The sequence below is a fragment of the Salmo trutta genome, chromosome 12 (assembly GCF_901001165.1).
Source record: "Salmo trutta chromosome 12, fSalTru1.1, whole genome shotgun sequence".
In the NCBI taxonomy this organism is placed as follows: Eukaryota; Metazoa; Chordata; class Actinopteri; order Salmoniformes; family Salmonidae; genus Salmo; species Salmo trutta.
In genome coordinates, this window is record NC_042968.1 from 53,424,595 (window position 1) to 53,440,430 (window position 15,836).

At 41.0% G+C, this 15,836-nt stretch overlaps 1 protein-coding gene across 1 annotated transcript in view; it reads right to left on the reverse strand.

The window, feature by feature from the left end:
- Positions 1–15,836, reverse strand: part of LOC115203782 (interleukin-6 receptor subunit beta) — an 81,422-nt gene that overhangs the window by 18,254 nt on the left and 47,332 nt on the right. The window contains exon 10 of the mRNA XM_029768766.1: positions 53–253. Coding sequence (XP_029624626.1) covers positions 53–253 — 201 coding nt within the window. The remainder of the gene's footprint in view (positions 1–52; positions 254–15,836) is intronic.

The following is a 15,836-nucleotide window of genomic DNA, read 5'->3' on the forward strand; positions in this document are numbered from 1 at the left end:
CCAAACTACAAGACAATACTCAGTAAAAACATAGCGTGTGTCTCTTTCTTACCTTTAATGGCTGCCGTCCTAGTGTGCCTACGTTCTCTCTGCCAGTCCATAGCGCCATCGCTGACAGACACCCACTCCAGTATGTACTCCGTCACCTCGGACCTGTAGGGCTCCCCAGTGGCCGTCACATTGGGGGGCTGCCATTTCACCCACAGCCCCCCCTGCTGGGTAAACCAGCTAAGCGATTCCACCGAAGGGGGCTCTGAAATATACAGCATACACAAATACAATGTGACACCATGATATGAGCATCTCAATGCCAAACTACAACGCTTTAAGAATGCAGAAGACATGACATCAGTGAACCATTTACATCAATATACTGTAGCCTCTCCTGACACACATTCGTATAAATATACTGATCAAAAAAATAAAGGGAACACTTAAACAACACATCCTAGATTTGAATGAAAGAAATAATCGTATTAAATACTTTTTTCTTTACATAGTTGAATGTGCTGACAACAAAATCACACAAAAATAATCAATGGAAATCCAATTTATCAACCCATGGAGGTCTGGATTTGGAGTCACACTCAAAATTAAAGTGGAAAACCACACTACAGGCTGATCCAACTTTGATGTAATGTCCTTAAAACAAGTCAAAATTAAACTCAGTAGTGTGTGCGGCCTCCACGTGCCTGTATGACCTCCCTACAACGCCTGGGCATGCTCCTGATGAGGTGGCGGATGGTCTCCTGAGGGATCTCCTCCCAGACCTGGACTAAAGCATCCACCAACTCCTGGACAGTCTGTGGTGCAACGTGGCGTTGGTGGATGGAGCGAGACATGATGTCCCAGATGTGCTCAATTGGATTCAGGTCTGGGGAACGGGCTGGCCAGTCCATAGCATCAATGCCTTTCTCTTGCAGGAACTGCTGACACACTCCAGCCACATGAGGTCTAGCATTGTCTTGCATTAGGAGGAACCCAGGGCCAACCGCACCAGCATATGGTCTCACAAGGAGTCTGAGGATCTCATCTCGGTACCTAATGGCAGTCAGGCTACCTCTGGCGAGCACATGGAGGGCTGTGCGGCCCCCCAAAGAAATGCCACCCCACAGCATGACTGACCCACCGCCAAACCGGTCATGCTGGAGGATGTTGCAGGCAGCAGAACGTTCTCCACGGCGTCTCCAGACTCTGTCACGTCTGTCACGTGCTCAGTGTGAACCTGCTTTCATCTGTGAAGTGCACAGGGCTCCAGTGGCGAATTTGCCAATCTTGGTGTTCTCTGGCAAATGCCAAACGTCCTGCACGGTGTTGGGCTGTAAGCACAACCCCCATCTGTGGACGTCGGGCCCTCATACCACCCTCATGGAGTCTGTTTCTGACCGTTTGAGCAAACACATGCACATTTGTGGCCTGCTGGAGGTCATTCTGCAGGGCTCTGGCAGTGCTCCTCCTGCTCCTCCTTGCACAAAGGCGGAGGTAGCGGTCATGCTGCTGGGTTGTTGCCCTCCTACGACCTCCTCCACGTCTCCTGATGTACTGGCCTGTCTCCTGGTAGCACCTCCATGCTCTGGACACTACGCTGACAGACACAGCAAACCTTCTTGCCACAGCTCACATTGATGTGCCATCCTGGATGAGCTGCACTACCTGAGCCACTTGTGTGGGTTGTAGACTCCGTCTCATGCTACCACTAGAGTGAAAGCACCGCCAGCATTCAAAAGTGACCAAAACATCAGCCAGGAAGCATAGGAACTGAGAAGTGGTCTGTGGTCCCTACCTGCAGAACCACTCCTTTATTGGGGGTGTCTTGCTAATTGCCTATAATTTCCACCTGTTGTCTATTCCATTTGCACAACAGCATGTGAAATGTATTGTCAATCAGTGTTGCTTCCTAAGTGGACAGTTTGATTTCACAGAAGTGTGATTGACTTGGAGTTACATTGTGTTGTTTAAGTGTTCCCTTTATTTTTTTGAGCAGTGTATATGAACAGAGCTAAACCAAGCTAGCTAGATGGCACAAGATAAATATAATATCACCATTTCTAAACCCAGAAGCACAACATTGCAAGATTTCTGGGAATGCTTGTGAAGCAGACACAGCAGACCAGACCAGCATGCAATGCTTTATCATAAAGGTGTTTTTTCTTATGCGTTTTGGTACCTCAGAGCCCTCCAGGTCACCCCCCCTCGGGTTAACTTTTTTTGCGACACCTCCCAATTTACAAATTAAGCACTGTGCATTCCTGAAAGCTACAACTCTCAGGAACACATGCATGCTTTCTGTTTTCCTTTCTGATGCTCACAAGGACTCGTTAGAAAGGTGTGTGACAAATAAATCTGCACCTAATGGCTGAGGGAAATGAATTCAAAACATCGTTCAGACTGGAATTTGGCATTATGCTTGTATTATTTATTGAGATGCTTAGTTTTCAGATGACTTTGAAATGACCTAATTACTTGTAAGAAGCTTTTAATAGTTGTTTAAAAAACATTTAAAAAATGGTGAGCGAGCATTGTGCCTTTTCCTTTTCAATGATTATCAAATGTTTTGGTTGCACCTTGGTTCACATTGGTTGAGTGCCCTCCACTTCTTCCTAATTACTTTTATCAACATTTCATTTTAAGAAAAGTGCTTTATTGATATGTGTGGGTAGCTTTTTTATACAGTTCTTCCAAAGAATAATCGCATTTGGAAAATGTCAGGCCCCCTTGCAATAAACCTTTTTAACATCTGGAGTATTCGTCTGTGTAATAGAGCCCTTTTGGGGGAAAAACTAAATTCTGATTGGCTGGGCCTGGCTCCCAAGTGGGTGGGTCTATGCCCTTCCTAACGTTGAGCTGGGTGAATGGAATATGAATGACAGTCATCCAATATGCTGTAATATACTAAACAAAGATATAAACGCAACATGCAAGAATTTTACTGAGTTACAGTTCATATAACATTGACAGGTTTATGCTACTCCATGATACCCATCTTGAGGTTGCTACATCAACCTAGCCTATGAATGAAAGTTTACAACATAAGTGCACAGATCGAGAGAAAATTGAGTAATCAAGGTGACAGACAGTGACACATGCAATACCAACTTGCACACTCTTGCATGCATCTAGCTGATCTAGGGTGTAATCATTAGTCCAACAGTTTCTAACAACTGTTTCTATTGGAAAAATGTGTGTATGTTTATCCCTGTTTCGTTCCGTTTAAAACACTTTTTCAACAGAGCTTTTGCAAAAGAGCTCAACCTATCAGAGCTCTTGCAGCGTGAACTGACATGTTGTCCACCTAATGAAGTGATCAGAATTAATCTTGCACTGAAAGCATAAGCTACAGCTAGCTAGCAGAGCAGTGTATAAAATGTGGTGAATAGTTGACTCAAAGAGAGAGAAAGTCAACAGTTGAACAGTTTTGAACAAATTCATTTCTTCCAAAATGAAGGAGAAGCAAGACTTACTTAGCTAGCAAATGTAGCTAGCTAGTATAGCCTACTCAAACAGAGGGATACTATGTTAGCTAGCTGACTATGAATATCCAATACAACACTGGAACTCTTCCAAATCAATGTAAGCTTTTGGTTTTACTAATTTATTGCCACCGAGGCCAGCCAGTGTAACTGCTAAACTGCTTATTGAACTGCTTACTGACTGTATACCAATGTTACTGCATGATTGTAGTGGGTTTACTAACGCATTAGTTCTGTTAGCTATGTTGACTATGATATTACTTTAGCAAATATGGAGACAACAATGCAGGTTGTGTGTAGCGGTTATGATATGGTTTGGCTTGGAAAGGTTTTTTCGCCTGGTCACGTTTAGCTGATGTGTTGTGCATTGAAGTCCACAAGGAAAGGAAAAATGTTAGAGGAGGAGAGCGCATAGATGCGAGAAGGAATACAATGTGGCTGCTATGAAAGTGAACTGTGTTTACATGTGATCAGGGGTGTATTCATTCTGCCAATTCTGTTGTAAAACATTTCTTAAACAGAAGCAAACAGAATGGGGATAAATTATACCTGGACTCGTCCAATAGAAACTCTTGTTTGCAAATGTTGGACTAATGATTACACCCTAGATCAGCTAGATGCAGGCAAGATTGTGCAAGGCAGTAATGTCACTGTCAGTCCATGTGTCTGTCACCTCAAATTTCTCTCTCGACCTGTTTGCACCGATGTTGTAAACTTTCATTCATAGGCTAGGTTGTAGCAACCTCATGATGGGTGTCCTGACTCTCCTGTGAGGATCCGAAGGATCAGATTACAGTAGGTCAGCTCTACAGCGCCCTCTCTCTACCTAAGAGGAGGAGAGGGATGGAGTTGGACAGTTTTATGATGGTCTTAAATACCTTGCAGAAATCCCTTTAGGCTCTGCAGGATTGAGGGGAAAGAACCCTTTTGTTACAAGGAGATTCCTCCCACCAAAACGGCAACATCCAAAAGTGGATAATGACGCAATATTCCTAACACAAATAATGTGGAAAACGGTTGTTGGAGCTCGAAACAAAAATCACTTCAAATAAGTTGTTGTTTGTGATGTCAATAAGGACGGTATAACTAAATAACTGCAACTCTACAAATGTATGCATCCCAGTTTTACATAGAAATGTTGAGGAACTTATATGATTAAATATGAAACTATTTGTGAGAAGATGAACAGTGATTTTAGCGTTCTAAATGAGGGAATTGTTTTTCATGTAAAGTTTTACCCACTCAGTAACCACATCCACGTGAGCACAGACATTGTGGAAACGTGATAGAAGCACCCTCCAAGGCGAGGGCATAAAAAGGCCGCTAACGAAATGTACATTAGAGCAGAGAACATGAGGACCATCCACATGTTGAAATGGTTGAAATCTCTACAAACCAGTATAAGGACAGTAAGCCGGACGTGTAAAATGGTTAGACTTTACATTAGAACAGTGTGACCGTCAACGTGAGTTGAAAGGTACGAAATGGTTAGACACTTTCAACAGAGAAGAAGAAAATCTCCACCAAACCAGAAAACGTGGAGACCTTCTGAAACTCTCTCTCTCGAAGAAGAAGACTACACAGGAACAGTCAGTCTGCAGCTGATTATGCACTGTTAGCCTAGGGAACTCGACCGAAGACGAGAGACAAAGAACAATTTCCTCTCACCACTATAAGTATCTTTAGGGTATCTATTCTACACAGAGTGAAGGATAAGGCCAGCTGAACACCGTGTGGTACACCTCTGGAAGATACGTTCTAACAGACAGTCCGAGACCAAGAAGCTACGACTACAAAGGACTTGGTGACCTCTGGTGGACAACCCACTTTCAGTCGACTGATTCCACAGACTTAACGGGCATTTTCAACAGAGCGAGACGACAAAGACATACAAGCGTAAATATGTGCTGCATTTCTAAATCCAAATGAGCGGTTGTTATTAGGGTGCTAAATATCCATATTTACGCTGAGCGTATTATTCAACTGTATGTACGATAATTTAATTCCTTTGTCTCTTCTTCTTCTCTTCTCTTTCCCCCCCATTTCGTTGTGTAACAAGCCGTCATATCGGTTTAGTCCACTAGGGACCTTTCATTGCGTCATGTTAGTAACCAATGTATAATCTCTCCTGTGTGTGTGTTTATGTAATTCTGTGTGATTATTAAAGTTAGTAAATAAATAATTAAGCCAATTTGTGTATCACTGATTCATCATGGAGACTAGGGCTGATGCAGATTTAAAGTCAACCTTCAGAATGAGTCGGGAAACACATTTTTCCGTTGTGTTGTTGCTCATTTAATTGTTACATGAGCAATTTAATCATTGTAATAATTAAACATAGTTAATTGATTTGATAAAATAATTGTCATCGCATTTAATGGTACCAACGTCACAACATATTGATGCCCCATGCGAGGAATCTAAGATAGAATGAGGCCTTCATGTTGCATTCAGCCAATATGAAACTGAAAAGCAGTTTGTTATTCTGACATAGTCGGTGTAGGGTTCGTTATTCAATTTCTAGGGTTAGTGATTACATTTCTAGTGCTAGTACACAATCCAGCCAATTATCGAAATTTGTGAAATAGGGCGTTGGGCCAAACGTACTATTTCTGTCTCTCGTGTTCAAGGAGAGTGTAGACTCGGTCAGTATTAATTTGTTGAGCAGGACATAGGGCCAGCCGATTGAAATTTTAGTAGATATACACTACCAGTTAAAATTTCTAGAACACCTACTCATTCAAGGGTTTTTCTTTAAAAGAAAAATCTGTATTTGTAGAATAATAGTGAAAATATCAAAACTATGAAATAACATATGGAAACATGTAGTAACCAAAAAAGTGTTAACACTTTTTTCGTTACTACATGATTGCATGTGTTAATTCATAGTTTTGATATCTTCACTATTATTCTACAAATTATAAAATAGTGAAAATAAAGAAAATCCCTGAATGAGTAGGTGTTCTAAAACTTTTGACCGGTAGTGTATAGCTTAACGGAAGCGGTTAATTATCTCTCCATCCGTCGCATTTTCAGCAGCGCGGTGTACTTCATTGTTTTAAGCGCGTTCCGGTAAAATATTGCCAGGCTCTCACCAGGCTCGTATTTGATTCTCACGATATTACCTTACTTAGAATATCTAAACAGCATGGGATATTAGGTGAGAAGGACATCTCCAATAAGAATCCCTATTGTAAACTCGCTAGGGTGATGACAACTAGGGGATTACCTTCAGATAGAATGATTATAGATTTTTGTTATTATATAAGGATATGCTTTCCCATGCATTACATGAAACTGAAACAGTAAATGACTCCACCAATGCAACAGACATTAGGTTCAAGATGTATATTATCACATTTTCAATGTACCACATCAAAATAAATACAAATAATAAACCCCAATGATTTTTCACAACCCATGTCCAAATTACTTGCAAGCTTGCTTAAACTCGTTGGCGAGCATTGGAGCTCCAAATAAAATGACGACACACAAAGTCCCAAAGAACTCCACTGTTGTGGTTACTCACTACTCGTAGAAATTACAGCAAGCACAGCTATCAATAGAGACAGTACTCCTTAGCAGCAACAGATATCTCATGGAAACATGAACTCGTTAATCTTCCACAAGCAATTTTCTCCAGGTCTCGCACGATGCTAGGCTAACCTCGAGCTGTCAAATACCTCCACAATGAGATGGTAGCTTCAGTCTCTACTAAGTGTTTCTTAACAAAATAACAATAACTCAATGAATTCTAACAAATAAACTCTATACTTGGTTTCTAAATTGGGGTATTACATTAGTAAAACCGTTCCCTTGTTTAAGGGGATCCTATGTTGCTCGGAAGTGGGAATACCAGTAAAAAGTAGGATTAGCTTTGCACGAGACGCTAAGCTAACAAAGAGAAAGCAGACATGTTTTCCTTTGTTCACAGGGCGACACGCCTGTGCCGGGGGGAAACGGAAGTTCCACCTCCTTTGGACTAATTAATTCCACGTGACAGCAAACGCATGCTCAATTTGTAACAAGGGGTCACAGTTATGATATCCAGCCACTCTCAAATTGTTGAACATTGTTGTCTCATGCAATCCAATAGGGTAGATCGATTGCATTCTAAACCTTTTTCAAGAGGACCTTTTGAATAATATCTAACTTACAGTGAGGGAAAAAAGTATTTTATCCCCTGCTGATTTTGTACGTTTGCCCACTGATAAAGAAATGATCAGTCTATAATTTTAATGGTAGGTTTATTTGAACAATGAGAGACAGAATAACAAAAAAAATCCAGAAAAACGCATGTCAAAAATGTTATAAAATGATTTGCATTTTAATGAGGGAAAGTATTTGACCCCCTCTCAATCAGAAAGATTTCTGGCTACCAGGTGTCTTTTATACAGGTAATGAGCTGAGATTAGGAGCACACTCTTAAAGGGAGTGCTCCTAATCTCAGTTTGTTATCTGTATTATATCAAAATTATAGACTGATCATTTCTTTGTCAGTGGGCAAACGTACAAAATCAGCAGGGGACTTTTCCACATTAACCTTGATACAGCTACGCTTTCAGGTTATTTAAAGTTTAACTCCCAAATAGCATATAAAGGTTTGATATATAATTAACATTGATTAATCAATTAAATTTGCTTTTGTGAGCTCATTGAGTCCAACTCCCATGTCACTGATCCAGTATTGACGGAAGTCCCGCCTTCGCGAGAATCCCATGTGGTTTCAGCCCTCAAGGATAAGTGACCCCTGGTGGTAAAGAACAAAACAAATATATAATAATAATAATATTTTAATTGAGCCCCAACATTGTCTCACATTTGTGTATCCAAATTGATTGGTTTCTACAAATGAGACTATTTAACCTTTTCCACATGAACCTAGATACAGCATTGCTTTCAGGTTAAAGTTGAATTCCCAAATAGCCTATACAGGTATGATTAATCATTAACATTGATTAAATGAAATAAAAAAATGCATTTGCAAATTCATTCAGGTCCAACTCCCACATTACCCATCCAGTATTGATGGTTAATTGTCGTTTTAAATAAATAAAAATAGTTTTTGCAGCTCAACACTTTTTAACCTCTAGGGGCTATGTGGGACGCAAGCGTCCCACCCCTGGTACACCCTATCAACAACAGGTGAAATATCAAGAGCGCCAAATTTGAAAACAATTAAATGTCATAATTCAAATTTCTCAAACATACAACTATCTTACACCCTTTGAAAGATAAACATCTCCTTAATCTAACCACGTTGTCCGATTTCAAAAAGGCTTTACGGCGAAAGCATAAAGTTAGATTATGTTAGGAGAGTACATTGACAATAGCTGTGTGTAATGTTTAGGTCAATTCAAAGACAGGCGTCACCAAAAGCAGAAAACCAGCTAAAATTATGCACTAACCTTTGACAATCTCCATCAGATGACACTCCTAGGACATTATGTTAGACATTACATGCATTTTTTGTTCTATCAAGTTCATATTTATATCCAAAAACAGCGTTTTACTATGGCGTTGATGTTGAGGAAATCGTTTCCCTCCAATAACCGCCAGTCAATCAGCACAACAAATTAAATAATTACTATTCGAAAACATTGGTAAAATATTATATTGTCATTCAAAGAATTATAGATTTACATCTCTTGAACGCAACCGGATTGCCAGCTTTAAAAATAACCTTACTGGGAAATCACACTTTGCAATAATCTGAGCACTGCGCCCAGAAAAATACGCTTTGCGATACAGACTAACCGCCATGTTGGAGAGATCTAAAATCGAAAATACTATGTAAATAATCCATTACCTTTGATTCTCTTCATCAGATGTCACTTCCAGGAATCCCAGGTCCATAACAAATGTAGTTTTGTTCGAAAAAGCTCATAATTTATGTCCAAAAAGCTCCGTGTTGTTAGCACATGATCTATGCCCGCCGGACTTCTCTTCATGAACGAGGGGGAAAATAAATATTTACGTTCGTTCAAACATGTCAAACGTTGTATAGCATAAATCATTAGTGCCTTTTTTAACCAGAACATGAATAATATTCAAGGCGGACGATTGCATTCTCTTTTAAAACGTATTGGAACGAGAGTACCCAACATGAACTCGCGCGCCAGAGTCTAATCGGCCACCACCGTTCCAAGGCTCTTGTTCGGTCAGATCTCACAGTATAAGACTCAAAACACTTTGTAAAGACTGGTGACATCTAGTGGAAGCCATAGGAAGTGCTCAACGATTAATAAGCCCCTGTGTGTTTCAATGGCATAGGCTTAAAGGTAATTCAACACATCAGGTATCCACTTCCTGTCAGAATTTGTCTCAGGGTTTTGACTGCCATATGAGTTCTGTTATACTTACAGACACCATTCAAACAGTTTTAGAAAATTCAGAGTGTTTTCTATCCAAACCTGAACAATAATATGCATATTCTAGCTTCTGAGTTGGTGTAGGAGGCAGTTAAAAATGGGCACATATTTTTTTCAAAATTCTCAATACTTCCCCCTAGCCCTAAGAAGTTTGAATGTGCAAGCTATCAGAGAGGTTGGTTCCCAGTCCCCCGCTAATTAGTGAACCCTCACCCATAAAAGGATTGATCACTGACCTCAGCAGTGATACAAACCCTAACTATGCCATTAGCGTAAAAACAAAATAAATTGTGAAAAACACTCTCCAAAATCAACCATCAGACGCAGGCATTGTAAAGGTTCTCTCCACTTTAGCCCTGATGTATCGCCATCAGAGATTGGCATCAGTCCAGTACCGTAGTGCTCAGCAGAGGCATGTGCAAGAAATGGCTGATATGAAGGGACAGGTGGAGAGAACTGAGCAATTAATGACAAAAGCAGGAAATGAAAACATTCTGCTAGCTGAGGAACTGCGTTTGAAAACTGAACATTTAAATGTAATTGCAAAAACTTATGACAATGAACAAGCACAAACTCTTGAACAAAATTGTCTTCTAAAGGAACAACTCAATTTAGCCAAAACTAAATATAATGTAGTCCACTCCAAACTAGATAAATCTGTCAAGTTATCTACAAACAGGAGCGCACAATTTGATAACATGCAGTTTTGATAAACGTTGCTCAAAGCAATAATGTTCTCGTCCAAATGCTGCAGACCAAAGATGATCAGTTAATGAACACAATGACTAAGTTGGATGACAAATCAGCAGAACTCATTGAAGTCGCTGACCAAATGAATGATGAGGAAAATCAGGTGATGAAGATGGAAATATTGACTTCTAAACAAGCGGAGGAAATCTCATCACTGAATCTCTCGCTCCGTACTCAAGACCTACCTGCAAACCATGACAGATAAGTATGAGGCCAAAAGTAGAAAGTGCGACACTCACGTGTCTAAATTCTACCACAATACCAATAGCCACCACGGTCGAAATAAAAGTAAAGTGCGTCAAGGATGGTCAAAATGTACACCAATGTTCTCTAGACCTTCTACTATGTGGAGAACTAAAGCGAGAAAAATTTGATAAAAGGGAAAAAGATAAGTCACTAGTACTAGACGTGGAATCGCCCGACAACAGGTCCGCAGGAATTTACACCCTTGGCAAGGACGTTAAACATCTAATTTCTCCCGCTCTCACTCGAGGCCCTATCCAGGGCACGCTTGATCAAGAAACAAGCCCACCTGATTTGTCTGTAGACTCTGACACAAAGGTTGCAAAGAAAAAGGTCAAAAGCTTTGCAAAAATCAATTCTACTCAAACCCCGATTAGTCGATCTGCTTTCACCATGAACACAAATGACACATCTCGTAGTTGCGAACAACCACTCCACTTTGTTGGGAATAAGTCCACTAAACACAACTCAAACGGCCATACCTGGAAACAGTTCTGGAGGACCACTTAACCTGTGACGCACTAATTGATTCGGCCTAGACAATATCGCTCATCTCCCAAACATTGTTCAATGATCTCAAAAGAGCTTTGATGCCAACTAAACGTTGGTTAAAAAAGGACCGATGCGTAACTACACTTCAAGGTTTTACTCAGACTACCTCGCCTCTCACATTGATACTCATGTTGAAACTACACTTCCAGGACGTATCGCTTGTTCACCCTGTGTATGTTACCAGCTTCAAATCTGAACCCTTGCAACTGCATGCAGACTTGACGGATCGTTTCCTCCCACTGATGAATTGGAAAACCAACCACAGATGGTCACAGGCCACAGTGCCTTCTCCACTGACCACACTGTCTTCCCCTAATGGTAGCTACAACGCAGTCCTCCACGAGGGGTATCTGTCGAAAGCACCCCTTGAGAAAAATACGTTTTGAAACCTCTTGGTGCAGAATCCGATCCAAGGAGATATTACGATATCTCGACACATTCCATCAGCAAACCTGATTGACCATTATTTTCATGATTTCGAGCCAGCAGTCTCTGTGAATGAGCCACTTCAAATCAAATCAAATTTATATAGCCCTTCGTATATCAGCTGAAATCTCAAAGTGCTGTACAGAAACCCAGCCTAAAACCCCAAACAGCAAGCAATGCATGTGAAAGAAGCACGGTGGCTAGGAAAAACTCCCTAGGAAAAACTCCCTAGAAAGGCCAAAAACCTAGGAAGAAACCTAGAGAGGAACCAGGCTATGAGGGGTGGCCAGTCCTCTTCTGGCTGTGCCGGGTGTATATTATAACAGAACATGGTCAAGATGTTAAAATGTTCATAAATGACCAGCATGGTCAAATAATAATAATCATAGTAGTTGTCGAGGGTGTAACAAGCACTTCACTCCTCCTAGGAGTCATGCAATACTATAGTTGAGATGAACTTCTATGGCTCTTAGGACACTTCCGCAAACACTGCAGCCATCTCGGGAATAAAAGCGTCAACGTGCAGAGTGTACTCTGCTTCTAATAATACACTTTCTGCTTTGTGGGGGACTATCAGCCCTTACAATGACACTAATGGTGTCAGTCCCGCAACTGAACCAATGACTCCCACTGGTGAAACACTGGGCGATATCACAGACAGAAATCCTTGTCTCAGTTCGCAGGTACTGAAACGGTTGCCACATGGGGATGCTGTGGTGACTGACAGGCCTCGACAGCCCCTGAGCATTTTGAAGCACAAACACACCAGGAGATTTGGTTGAAAGGTTACAGCCAATCTACAGCCAGTCCGATCTTTCGTTTGTGCCTCAGATACCAACACTAACCCCTGGTGGGGGGGTGTCCCGAGATACAAAGGGGGGGGGGGACTACCCAGACCCATGACGAGCCTTAACGAGGCCGAGGCCGCCAGAGCAGAAAACAAAGCTAGTTGTAAACTTACCCATGAGAACAGAGTTAGAACACATCTAGAACACTTTCTTCCTCCAAAACAAATGGCAACAATAACCATTCCTTGCCATGTGTTGTTTCAACTACAATGCAACTAGTAAAACGCTTTAATCATGGGTTCTGGTAGGATAACATTTCAGAATAAAAATCGGTAAGATAACTGGCCCCCTTGAGTACCAGTACCAGTGCCGGCACAGTCAGACCAGCCAAAATCAGTAAGAAGGTTAAAGATCTCACAAGTCAAATTGCTATTGATAACAGCGATGGAGTAGTCACTCAGATTGCACTCAGATTGCAACACGTGTAAGGGAATCTCCAGAACACTCTTCTGATGGTTAACACACATGCCGCGAATAAATAGAACCCTCCATTCAGGATGAAAGTTATTAAAAGTCATGAACCATCATCATACCGCGTATGACTCAGTGCTAGTTCAGTGCTTATAGAGTACTTCTGTCGTGAGGTTAGCTCCTCCATGGATAACATAGCTATGACTCCTTCATACCTATCACCACTACAATGGTGTAAGACACATTGACGTGTAGTAAAACTACCACAGGCCCCCTTTGCATATGGTTTGAGGTCGACATCAATTCTTACTGACCTCCAGGCATTGACATGAAAATAATCTGATGGCGTCAGACTCATTCTGGCTAGGGAATTTTCATTGCATCATGTTAGTAACCAATGTATAATCTATCCTGTGTGTGTGTGTGTTTATGTAATTCTGTGTGATTATTTACACTGCGTGCACAATTATTAGGCAAATTGTATTCCTCGGGATTAATTTTATTGTTGAACAAACACAATGCTCTCAGTCAATCCAAAATGTTATTGAACCTCAAACCTGAATGTTTAACAAATGAAAAGTGAGTTGTGTCTTTCTCAGGGAAATATATAAGTGTGCACAATTATTAGGCAACTATTAGTGTGCAGAATTATTAGGCAACTAAATTACAAAAATAATTTCTCTCAACTCACTTGTTTATTCTCAATTTTTAGAGTAAGTGTAACAGATAAGTAACACAAAATGACAATTATATAACATTTTTGGCCTTTCAAAAAAATATTCGGTGACCAATATAGCCACCCTTATTTTCAATAACTGCCATGAGCCTTCCATCCATGGAGTCTGTTGGTTTCTTGATCTGTTCACGATCAATTTTCGCTGAAGCAGCAACCACAGCCTCCCAAATGCTGTTCAAAAAGGTTTATTGTCTTCCATCACTGTAAATCTCACGTTTGAGAAGGGTCCACAAGTTCTCAATAGGATTTAAGTCAGGTGAGGAAGGGGGCCAAGTCATTATTCAGGCATCTTTGAGGCCCTTGCTGGCGAGCCAAGCAGTGGAGTACTTGGATGCATGTGATGGAGCATTGTCCTGCATAAAGATCATGGCCTTCTAGAATGCTGAGGACTGTACCACTATTTGACGAAAGAACCTTCCAGAAACTGTCAGTAGGTTTGAGAGTTGAGTTTCAGTCCATCTTCAACCCGAAAAGTCCAGCTACCTCATCCTCAATGATAGCAGCCCATACCAGTACCCCTCCTTCACCTTGCTGGCACCTGACTCAAAGTGGTGCCCTGTGTCCATTACTGATGCAGCTACGGGCCCATCCATTTGGTCCATCAAGAGTCACTTTAATTTCATCTGTCCATAAAACCTTTGAAAAATCTGTCTTCAGGTATTTCTTTGCCCGATCTTGATGCTTCAACTTGTGAATCTTATTCAGTGGTGGTCTTGTTTCAGTCTTCTTGACCTTGGCCATGTCTCTGAGCACTTGACACCTTGTACTTCTGAACACTCCAGGTAGGTTGCAGTTCTGGAATACGGTGGCACTGGAGGATAATGGGTTCCTGGTAGTTTGACGTTTAATTCTTCTCAAGTCTTTTGCAGTTAATTTGCGCCTTTTCTTCCCCATGCGTTTTTTGCGCCCCAGTTGACTATTCGCAACAAAACGTTTGAATGTCCGGTGGTCACACCTCAATAGATTAGTTATTTAAAGAGTGTCGCATCCGTCTGAAAGGCATTTTACATTTTTGGCTTTTCAGTGTCAGTTAAATTAGTTTTTTTCCCCATTTTACCTGAGGTAATGAGGCTGCCTAATAATTATGCACACCTTGATATAAGGTGTTATTCACTTTCGCCACACCCTCCCTCCCTCATTACACAAATACATATCACCTGAAAATGATTAAATCCAATAAGCATTCAAGTTTATATGGTTTGGAGTTCGAAAATGTGAATAGAATCAATGATAAGATCAGAATACTCACTTGCCTAATAATTGTGCACGCAGTGTAGTTAGTAAATAAATAATTAAGCCAATTTGTGTATGGCTGATTCATCATGGAGACTAGGGTTCATGCAGATTTGAAGTCAACGACGTTCAGAATTAGACTGATGAGGTAATAATGGTAATTAATGAATGACTGGTATAACAATATCATTATATATAAACTCAGTAAAATAGAAACATCCCTTTTTCAGGACCCTGTCTTTCTTTTGTAAAAACCCAAATAACTTCACAGATCTTTATTGTAAAGGGTTTAAACACTGTTTCCCATGCTTGTTCAATGAACCATCAACAATTCATGAACATGCACCTGTGGAACAGTCGTTAAGACACTAACATCTTACAGACGGTAGGCAATTAAGGTCACAGTTATGAAAACGTAGGACACTAAAAAGGCCTTTCTACTGACTCTGAAAAACACAAAAATAAAGATGCCCAGGGTCCCTGCTCATCTGCGTGAAAGTGCCTTAGGCATGAGGACTGCAGATGTGGCCAGGGCAATAAATTGCAATGTCCGTACTGTGAGACGCCTAAGTCAGCGCTACAGGGAGACAGGACGGACAGCTGATCGTCCTCGCAGTGGCAGACCATGTGTAACAACGCCAGCACAGTACTTAATGCAGATGGTGGCCATACCAGATTTTGACTTACTTTTGATTTTGACCCCCCCCCCCCCCCCCACATGTCTGTGGAAGTTGTTCAGTTTATGTCTCACTTGTTCAGTTTATGTCTAAGTTGTTGAATCTTGTTATGTTCATAC